The sequence below is a fragment of the Durio zibethinus genome, chromosome 1 (genome assembly GCF_047325235.1).
Source record: "Durio zibethinus cultivar Kanyao isolate XHJ-2024 chromosome 1, ASM4732523v1, whole genome shotgun sequence".
In the NCBI taxonomy this organism is placed as follows: domain Eukaryota; kingdom Viridiplantae; phylum Streptophyta; class Magnoliopsida; order Malvales; family Malvaceae; genus Durio; species Durio zibethinus.
In genome coordinates, this window is record NC_143162.1 from 29,488,163 (window position 1) to 29,499,292 (window position 11,130).

At 37.5% G+C, this 11,130-nt stretch overlaps 1 protein-coding gene across 1 annotated transcript; it reads right to left on the reverse strand.

Moving 5' to 3' along the window:
• Positions 1 to 4,959: 4,959 nt before the first annotated feature.
• Positions 4,960 to 10,636, reverse strand: LOC149520523 (uncharacterized). The gene is given in 4 exon segments (XM_089745651.1): positions 4,960 to 7,224; positions 7,521 to 8,680; positions 9,125 to 9,249; positions 9,760 to 10,636. Coding segments are annotated over 4 exon segments (4,404 nt in total). The 3' UTR covers positions 4,960 to 4,982.
• Positions 10,637 to 11,130: the final 494 nt, after the last annotated feature.

Below are 11,130 nucleotides of genomic sequence, written 5' to 3' on the forward strand. Positions count from 1 at the left end.
ATGCAGACAATTATTGATGATAATACAATAACGTATGTATGCTAATGAATGTCATGTAAAATGAGATGCAATTTAAGAGTTGGATTCTTAAATATAACGAGACCACCCCGACTCTCCAACATCTAGGCAGAGCTTAGGTGCGACTGTTTATATTTAAGATCTCAATTTTATTATACTTTTTTTTATTAATCTTATTATTAATAAAATGCAATTTAAGAGTTGGATTCTTAAATATAATGAGACCACCCCGACTCTCCAACATCTAGGCAGAGCTTAGGTGCGACTGTTTATATTTAAAATCTCAATTTTATTATACTTTTTATTTATTAATCTTATTATTAATATGAATTATGAACTCGTGTGAAAAGACTTAATGAAGTAAAATTTCCTAAATACCCCATCATCTAGGCGGCATTCGGGAACAAATTGCTTCCAATAGAATTTTCACACGTGTCCTTAGGATTTTTCGAACTTTGGACTTCAAGGATTTTGGATTTCGAGCGGTTTTGAATTTAATGGATTTTGGATTTTTAAGGGTTTTAGAAACCTAGGATTAAGAAATAGCGCTTAAGGTTTCATTTTTTTTAAGAAAATACGAACATCTCTAAAAATCCCCAACATCTAGGCGGATTTTTGAAGCAAGTTCGATTTTAATAATTTTTGAAAATTAATTAAAAATTTCTTATGTTTATTTATTATTAACAATAATTCCCCAACATCTAGGCAGAATTACTGTTTTAGAAAAATATTTTAATTCCCTCCAACATCTAGGCAGGGAAAATTATTATTATTATTTTAAAGCATTTTAATATATTTTAATTATTATTTATTTTTAATTTTATTATTATTAAAACAATTAAACATTTATTCTAACAAACTTATAAATTTATCATGCATAAATATAAAATATATTTAAAATAACAAAAATAATAATATAAAAAAATTTAGAAAATTCAAAAAAAAAAAAAAATTTTTTTTTTACCTGAACCGGACCGGTCAACGATGGTCCGGGCGATCTGACCGGTTCGGCGGTTGGATCGGCGGTTCGGGCGATCTGACCGGTTCGACGGTCGATAGGCGGTTCGTATGAACCGGTTCAAGGCTGGCTGGAACGGGTTGATGGGTCGGGTTGCGCGGATCTCGGGTCGGGTTCGGGTCAACGCGCGGATCCTTCTTTGGTTAAAACGGCGTCGTTTTTGGTTTTATTGAAACGACGTCGTTTTGGCTATTGATAATTTATATAAAAGTCAAAATTTTTTTTTTTTTGCGTCATTTTTTCGGTCTTCAGAAAAAAACAACCCTCTTCTTTTTTTTTTTTTCTCTCTTTTTCTTCAGCCACACGCCGGCCGGCCGTCGGTGCCGCCGCCGTTTGCCGGTCGCCGACCGTCGTCTCCGGTGGTCGGAAAAACCCCAAAATTCTCCCACGAACTCTTCTCGACCCCCTGAGCACAGATCTGACCTCTTTTTCACCAAAAACGGCCTTGATTCGCGTAGATCGGGTTTTGAAGTTTTCGGTTTTTCTTCTCTTTTTTTTTTGGCGAAACTGATGATTTCTTGGCTTTTGCAGGTGGCTCGGCGCTGAGGTTCCTCGCCGTAGGCGAGGACTGTGTTATTTTTTTGGTTTTTGTTTTCATTTTTTTTTTTTTGTGGCGGTTCTGTTTATGGTTGTTTATGGTTGTTTTGGGTTGGTTTTTGTGTTTGGGTATTTTGGGTGTTTGGGTGGGTAGATCGAAATTTTCCGTTCCTGAACCCTCAAGCTAGAAAAAATTTTTTTTTTGTTTCAGAGCTCTCACCTGAAAAAATTTTTTTCGTTTTTTTTCTTTTTTCTTTTTTTTGAAGTTTATGTGTTGATTTTATAGAGTTTCAATTAAGTGGGATTTTGCTGGCTGTAGGGTGGTTAGTTGGTAGCTGTAGGGTGGCTGGCAGAAAGCTGGTCGGGGGGCTGGTTGGGTTGCTGATAAGGAGCTGGTCAAGGAGTTGGTCGAGGTAGCTCGGCCTCGCACCAACTCCTTGACTTCTTTCTTTTTTTTTGTTTGTTTACTTGTTTTGTTTTTTTCTGTTTTGTTTTTTTTCTTTTTTGTTTTGTTTTGTTAAATATTATTATTATTATAAAAAAAATAAAATAGTAGACCCGGACAAAATCGGTGTCTACAGCTGCCCCTCTTTGCACGTTTCTGAGAATCAGGAATAGGGCAAAGACAAAGACAACGATTTTGTCCGAAAATAAATCGTGTTATTTTTTTGGTTTTACAGAAAAGGGCTCCTCTTAGCAGAGGCTCAACAACTTTAAAATTTCTTCTTGAAAAAAGCTCCTCTCAACAGAGGTTCCACAACTTTAAAATTTCTTCTTGAAAAAGCTCCTCTCAATAGAGGCTCCACAACTTTAAAATTTTATTTCGGAAAAGCTCCTCTCAACAGAGGCTCCACAACTTTAAAATTCTTTCTTGAAAAAGCTCCTCTCAACAGAGGCTCCACAACTTTAAAAATCTCATATGAAAAAGCTCCTCTCAACAGAGGCTTCATAACTTTAAAATTTCATTTTGAAAAAGCTCCTCTCAACAGAGGCTCTACAACTTTAAAATTCTTTCTTGAAAAAGCTCCTCTCAACAGAGGCTCCACAACTTTAAAATTTCATTTTGGAAAAGCTCCTCTCAACAGAGGCTCCACAACTTTAAAATTCTCATTTCAGAAAAGCTCCTCTCAACAGAGGCTCCACAACTTTAAAATTTTTTTCTTGAAAAAGCTCCTCTCAACAGAGGCTTCACAACTTTAAAATTTCATCTTGGAAAAGCTCCTCTCAACAGAGGCTCCACAACTTTAAAATTCTTTCTTGAAAAAGCTCCTCTCAATAGAGGCTCCACAACTTTAAAATTCTCATTTCAGAAAAGCTCCTCTCAACAGAGGCTCTACAACTTTAAAATTCTTTCTTGAAAAAGCTCCTCTCAATAGAGGCTCTACAACTTTAAAATTTTTTTCTTGTTTTCAAATTTGAGTTTTCATCTTTGAACAAGTAAATTCCTCTCTTTTGAATTCCTTTGTTTGATCATTGTCTTTACCAAAATATTGTTTTTTTTTTTATTAAGAAAAGGAAAATTTCTATCTTTGTTACAACTTCTCATGGATGCATGTACTGAGTGCTCATGATGCAATGCATGTAATGCAATCAAAATCGTTCATTGTAGTAAAAAGGTTCTCAAAATCTTCTCACTTTCAGCTTCTTTTATCCAAATTCTTATATGACCAATCTGTCTTCAACATCTGACCATAATATTTTTTTTTTCAAAAGTCTGCAACATCAATGTCTTGTCATGCTTTTCTCATCCTTTTTCATTTGCCTTTGTCAACTTTAAAAGTAATGCTGAGATCTTTCATGTTTATTTTTCTTTTCATCATTTTAAGTTCAAGACAAATAAAATGCAATCACACATTTCTCTGAATATCAAATAAGGATAAAGGAAAGGATAGGCATTATTTCAAATGAAGGATAATGTATTTCTTATGGCTGATAACAAGTGTATGTCAAAGTGTTTGAATTGAAATAAATGTGTCAAAAGAATAATCACAAGATAATCATGAACAAAATATTCTCAGATTCTTTCTCTAAAACTAAATCAGATGACTTCCTTGATTATTCAGAGTTCATCAAACTACACTTACCCCTATATTGTGAGATCTTTTCTTGATGATGCTTTTACTTCACATCTAAGCCGCCTTTTCAGGTTTTCAACTTAGATAAGTCATCATTTTTTCTTTTTTCTTTTTTTTTTCTTTTTTTAAGCAAAATATTTCTTCACAACATCTGAATTTATTGGGGTAGGCAAATCACCTCCGTCCATTTCTGCCAAAATCAATGCCCCATCAGAAAAAGCCTTTTTCACCACATACGGGCCTTCCCAATTTGGTGTCCATTTCCCTCGATTATCATGTTGATTTGGAAGGAATCTTTTTAGCACTAAGTCTCCTTCCCTAAAGCAACGGGGACGAGTTTTCTTGTCATGTGCTCTCATCATCCTCTTTTGATATAATTGACCATGACAAAGTGCTGACAGTCTTTTCTCTTCGATAAGGTTTAACTGCTCGTAGCGATTTCGGACCCATTCTGCTTCCTCTAACTCTACCTCCATCAGGACTCTCAGTGAGGGAATTTCCACTGCGACTGGTAGCACAGCTTCCATACCATATACCAAAGAGAACGGTGTGGCTCCAGTAGACGTTCTGACTGATGTTCTATAAGCATGCAAGGCAAAAGATAACTTCTCATGCCAATCTTTGTAAGTTTCAGTCATTTTCTCCAAGATTCTCTTGATATTCTTATTCGCAGCCTCCACTGCCCCATTCATTTTTGGACGATATGGTGTCGAATTACGATGGCGGATCTTGAACTGAGTGCATACTTCATTCATCATTTTGTTGTTCAAGTTTTTGGCATTATCAGAAATAATTGTCCCCGGAAGCCCATATCTGCATATTATCTCTCTTTTCATGAACTTACATACCATAGATCGGGTCACGCTAGCATATGATGCAGCCTCTACCCATTTGGTGAAGTAATCAATCATCACAAAAATGAATCTATGCCCATTCGAAGCTTTTGGAGTGATGGGACCAATGACATCCATGCCCCACATTGAGAATGGCCAGGGAGGAGCTAAAACATGTAATGTTGATGGAGGAGCATGAATCTTGTCAGCATAAATCTGACATTTATGACATCTCCTAGCATAATCAATACAGTCACTCTCCATTGTCAACCAATAATAGCCAGCCCTCATAATTTGTCTAGCCATCATATGACCATTTGCATGTGCCCCACAAACTCCATCATGCACTTCTTCAATAATCTTCTTTGCTTCAGCTGCATTTACACATCTTAAGAGCACTTGATCTCGACCTCTTTTGTAAAGGATATCTCCGTCAATGAAAAAATTCATAGCCAATCTTCTAATAGTCCTCTTATCATTTTCAATTGCATGTTCTGGGTATTACTGGCTTTTAATGTATTGCATGATGTCATGATACCATGGCCTTCCATCAATTTCTTTTTCAACACCTGAGCAATGTGTTGGTACATCTTTCACATCCAGCTTGATGGGTTGGATTTCAATACTTGTATCTATTTTGATCATTGCAGCTAGAGTAGCCAGTGCGTCAGCAATTTGGTTTTCCTCTCTAGGTAGATGCTCAAATTGAACTTCTTTAAATTGCTTGACCAACTCAGAAATGTATTTATGGTACTGAATCAGTTTAGAGTCTCTTGTCTCCCATTCTCTTCGTAACTGATAAATGACTAAAGCTGAATCTCTAAACACATCTAACACTTTGATCTTCTTTTCAATTGCTGCTTGTAGACCCATAACACAGGCCTCATATTCAGCCACATTGTTTGTGCAATTAAAATTTAATCTGGCTGTGATGGGGTAATAATATCCATCAGGAGATATCAAAATTACCCCAATACCATGACCCAAAGCATTAGCAGCTCCATCAAAATACATCCTCCATGATTTTTCAACAGGTTCATTTTCTTCAATGGCCATCACATCCTCATCAGGAAAATCTAATTTCATTGGCTCATAATCTTTGACTGCACGATCAGCAAGGAATTCAGCTATTGCACTCCCTTTAATAGCTTTTTGAGTCACGTAAATGATATCATATTCTGAAAGCATAACCTGTCACCGTGCTATTCTTCCTGTCAATGAGGGCTTTTCGAAGATATACTTAATAGGATCCAGCTTTGCTATGAGCCAAGTAGTGTGATAAAGCATGTATTGTCTAAGCCTTCGAGCTGTCCAGGTTAATGCACAACACATCTTCTCTAATGGTGAATACTTTGACTCATAATCAGTGAACTTCTTGCTCAAGTAGTAAATTGCTCGTTCTTTCTTATCAGTTTCATCTCTTTGCCCCAACACATATCCCATTGAATTTTCATGCACTGTCAAGTACAAAATCAAAGGTTTTCCTGGCATTGGTGGCACCAACACAGGTGGATTTGACAAGTATTCTTTGATCTTATCAAAGGCTTCTTGGCATTCATCATTCCATTCTCCAGGATCATGTTTTTTGAGAAGCTTGAAAATAGGATCACACTTATAAGTGAGTTGAGAGATGAAGCGAGCAATATAATTTAATCTCCCTAAGAAACCTCGCACTTCTTTCGAGGTATGAGGAGGAGATAAGTTTTGAATGGCTTGTATCTTATCTGGATCAACTTTAATTCCTTTTTCACTAACTACAAAGCCCAATAGTTTTCCTGATTTGGCTCCAAATGTACATTTGGCAGGATTCAACTTCAACTGAAATCTTCTTAACCTGTCGAACAGCTTTTTGAGACTGATTATATGATCCTTTCCTTCATGAGATTTTACAATCATATCATCTACATACACTTCTATCTCTTTATGCATCATGTCATGAAAAAGAGTCACCATTGCTCTTTGATAAGTAGCACCAGCATTTTTTAACCCAAAAGGCATGACTTTGTAACAGAATGTTCCCCACATGGTCACAAATGTAGTTTTCTCCATATCATCTCGAGCCATCTTGATCTGATTATAGCCTGAGAAACCATCCATAAAGGAAAATGTGGAGTGCCTAGCAGTATTATCCACTAGAGTATCAATGTGAGGTAAAGGAAAGTTATCCTTAGGGCTTGCTCTATTCAAATCTCGATAATCAACACACATTCTCACCTTTCCATCCTTCTTAGGAACTGACACTATGTTGGCTACCCATTCAGGATATTTTGCCACTTCTAAAAATCCAGCATCGAATTGTTTCTTCACTTCCTCTTTAATTTTTAGCAGCATCTCTGGTTTCATGCGCCTTAGTCTTTGCTGCATCGACTTACATCCTGGTTTTAAAGGTAACTTGTGCTCTACAATATCAGTGCTGAGTCCTGGCATATCCTGGTAAGTCCATGCGAACACATCTACATATTCTCGTAGCAGCTCTTCTAGCTTCTGTCTTTCAGCTGGTAAAAGAGATGTACCAACTTTGACCTCTCTTTTATTCTCACCATCTCTCAAATTTACTGATTCAGTAATTTCTTGGTGGGGTTCAATTGGCTTATCTTCATGTTCTATTAATTTTAACAAATCAAGAGGCAGTGTATAGTTATCTGAATCTTCCTCATTATCAAGTTCATCAACATGAATTAAGTTTTCAAAATCAAATCCGAGATTAATGCCATGATTATCCTCATGTTCATTGTTTGAGACCCTGCAAAAGGGTAATATGGAAAGAATATTGGCACACAAAAATGGAATGGCAAGAAAATGTAGGAAAGAAAAAAATGAAAGGTAAAACGAAGATAAAAATGACAGAAAAAATACGGATGCATCTTCTAAGTCTTTTATTAAAATGACAAACATAAACACACCATAAAAGATCTCCTAATACTCGTAGAAAGTAATTAGAGATTTTAAGTTTCACATTACTTTTCCAAAGTTTTAAAGGCAACAGGCAGCTCTGTAACTTTTCAATTATCCAACTCAAAATCTGAAGGACAAAGGTACACGAATAGCTCTTCACTTTGACTCTTCTTTTCTCCATCATCCACCATTTGAATGGCCAGCTCTGAAAATTTTTCCATGAATCCTGCACTTGGGGCTCTCGATAAATCTGAATAAATGTATCCTCCCGAGTGAAAAGAATCATAAAGGTATGGAATGACTATCGGCTCTGACTCCAGCTCATATCCCTTAAGATTAGCTATCCTCTTATCTCTTTTCTCATTCATCATTCTTACTCTGTCCCCTCTTGTTGGCTTATATCCCAAGCCAAACCTGTCTCTCTTTTCATTTATGGCCGATGGCTCCGTAATTCCTTGCAGGTTCTTCCCAAGTCCGACTTCAGGTCGCCATCCCATCTTGGTAAGCTGTTTGACTACCATTTTAGTAGTCGCAGATAAGTGTGGTGAATATAATTTAGATCCTCCAGCTATATATGTTGCATTGGCAATCTCGAAAGATCTATAAGAACATTCTAAAGCTTCATCTACCGATTCCACATAAGGAGTATTTATCGGTTGAGTTACCAATAAATCTTCTTCTCCTGCCACACATGTTAGCTTCCCTTCAACAATAAATTTGACTTTTTGATGTAATGAAGATGGGATAGCACCTGCCATATGGATCCACGGTCTACCCAATAAACAACTATATGAAGGAGAGATGTCCATAACTTGAAATTTCACGTTGAAAGTACATGGGCCAATCTGTAATGGCACTTCTATATCTCCCAACACTTCTCTTCTGGTTCCATCAAAGGCTCTCACTATCATATGACTAGGTTTCATATAAGATCCATCAACAGGGAGTTTTGCCAGAGTAGTCGCAGGTATAACATTGATGGATGAGCCATTATCAATTAAAACCTTAGCCATTATATGACTTTTACATTTCACAGTAATGTGAAGAGCCCTGGTACTTCCTTTACCTTCAGGAGGAATCTCTTCATCACTGAAAGAGATATAGTTTGAAATCGTCAGATTGCCAACAAGCTGTTCCACATATTCAACAGAAGCATTGTGAGACACATATGCTTGATTTAACATTTTCAGCAAAGCATTACGGTGTGACTCTGAACTGAGCAATAATGACAATAGCGAAATTCTAGCTGGCATCTTGTTAAGCTGTTCTACCACGCTATACTCGCTATGTTTTATTAACTTTAAAAATTCACCTGCTTCACTCTCAGATACTGGTTTCTGCCATTCTTTTTCTAGGGTTGTGTCAAGACCACTTTGACTTTCATTTTCTTCTCCTACCTTGGCTTTCTCTTTTCTAGCTTTTTCTAGAGCTTCTGGGGTATAACACCTCCCACTTCGAGTTATGCCTCCTACACCCGTTATATTGGCAGTATCTGGGTTGACTACGACATCATAATCGTATTTCCAAGGTACTGCTTTATCATTCTGATATGGAAAAGGGCCAGAAACTTTAATTGTCACCACTGGCCGAGAGACGGGTTTTTCTAGCTTCGATGTTGGCTTCTCATCATAATAGATAGTTACTGGTCTACGCCCAAACTTATTCTTTGAATCAATGGTAGACACTTTCACCAACTCTTCTCTCTCTTGGTAAAACTCTATTCGACCTTCATCCATCAATTTTTGCACCTCTTGACGGAATTGGTGACAGTTTTCGATAGAATGCCCCAGAGCACCTCTGTGATAATGGCAGCTTTCAGTTGAGTTAACCGCTTCAGAGTAATTTTGAGGTTCTATCGACTTCAGCATGTCAGCTTTGACCAAGGTTTCAAACACTTTAGCCATATGAATTTTGACCTCTTCTATTCTTCTTTTCACGTAACTTGTTTGCCCATCAATCAAAGCATTTATTGATGGTCTGGTATGATTTGGTAGAGGGTTTCCATTGACATTTGGAGTCCCTTGTTGGCTGGTATCAAAATTTAATACTCCTTCATTGATTAACCCCTGCACTTTATGCTTCAAAGCAATACAATGCTCAGTGGAATGACCTGGATTCCCATAATGATAATCACAATGTGCATTGGGGTCATACCACTTGAGAAACGGAGGTTTCAAAGGTTCAATAATAACAGGAGCAAGCAGATGTTTTTCAACAAGTCGAGGATACAAATCTGTGTATGTCATGGGAATTGGGTCAAAATGAGGTCTTTCTCGATTGTTATTATTTTGTGAGTTTCTTTGATTGCTGTTTGGGTAGGTTGGTCGAGTAAATGGTCGAGCTGAAGGTGTTGGGGTGTAATTGGATGGTTGAGGGCTAAAACTTGATCTGGGTAACGATTGTTGGGGGGCTCGGTAATGGTATGGTTGTTGAGAGATTTGGTTTATGGTAGAGTAGTAATGGGGGTGTGGGTTATATGAAACAAAAGGATGGTGTGGGAGATTTGTGTGAGTGACAACATGTGTCTCCTGCTCTTTCTTCCTTAATGTAGCTATCTTCTTTTCAGACCCTTCAATTTTACCACTTTTGATAGCATTTTCTATCATCTCCCCTGAAATTACCATGTCAGAGAAGTTTTTCGTGGCATTTCCCACCAATCTGTCATAATACGGGGCCTTCAGTGTATTGACGAATAGCACGGTTATCTCTTTTTCAGTCAGTGGTGGTTGTACTTGGGCTGCTGCATCTCTCCACCGATGTGCGTATTCTTTGAAGGTTTCCGTCAACTTTTTCTCCATATTTTGTAATGACAGTCTATCAGGGGCTGTATCCAAGACGTGCTTATACTGAGCAAGAAAAACTTTGGCCAAGTTTTTCCATGAACTGATCTTATTTCGATCTAATTGCATGTACCATTTAGCTGTTGTACCAGTCAAACTATCCTGAAAATAGTGTATCAATAGTTTGTCATTATGGGTATAACCCGTCATCTTTCTACAAAACATGGTGATATGAGCAGATGGACACTTTGTCCCATCGTATTTTTCAAAATTTGGGGTCTTAAATTTTGGTGGGATAATCAAGTCAGGCACTAGGCTAAGCTCGTTGGCGTCAATAACCCCATAAGTGTCATTACCTTCAACCGCTTTAAGCCTCTCTTCAAGCTGGTCATATTTATCTTGAATTTTTGAATTTATAACAGGTTCTGACATTTCGTGAGACTTCTCTTGCTCAACAGGGTCGTCAAGATTTGGTACCATGATGGGATCGACTGGGATGGATCACAATGTGCATGGGGGTCATACCACTTGAGAAACGGAGGTTTCAAAGGTTCAATAATAATAGGAGCAAGCAGATGTTTTTCAACAAGTCGAGCAATCTGTGTATGTCATGGGAATTGGGTCAAAATGAGGTCTTTCTCGATTGTTATTATTCTGTGAGTTTCTTTGATTGCTGTTTGGGTAGGTTGGTCGAGTAAATGGTCGAGCTGAAGGTGCTGGGGTGTAATTGGATGGTTGAGGGCTAAAACTTGATCTGGGTAATGATTGTTGGGGGGCTCGGTAATGGTATGGTTGTTGAGAGATTTGGTTTATGGTAGAGTAGTAATGGGGGTGTGGGTTATATGAAACAAAAGGATGGTGTGGGAGATTTGTGTGAGTGACAACATGTGTCTCCTGCTCTTTCTTCCTTAATGTAGCTATCTTCTTTTCAGACCCTTCAATTTTACCACTTTTGATAGCATTTTCTATCATCT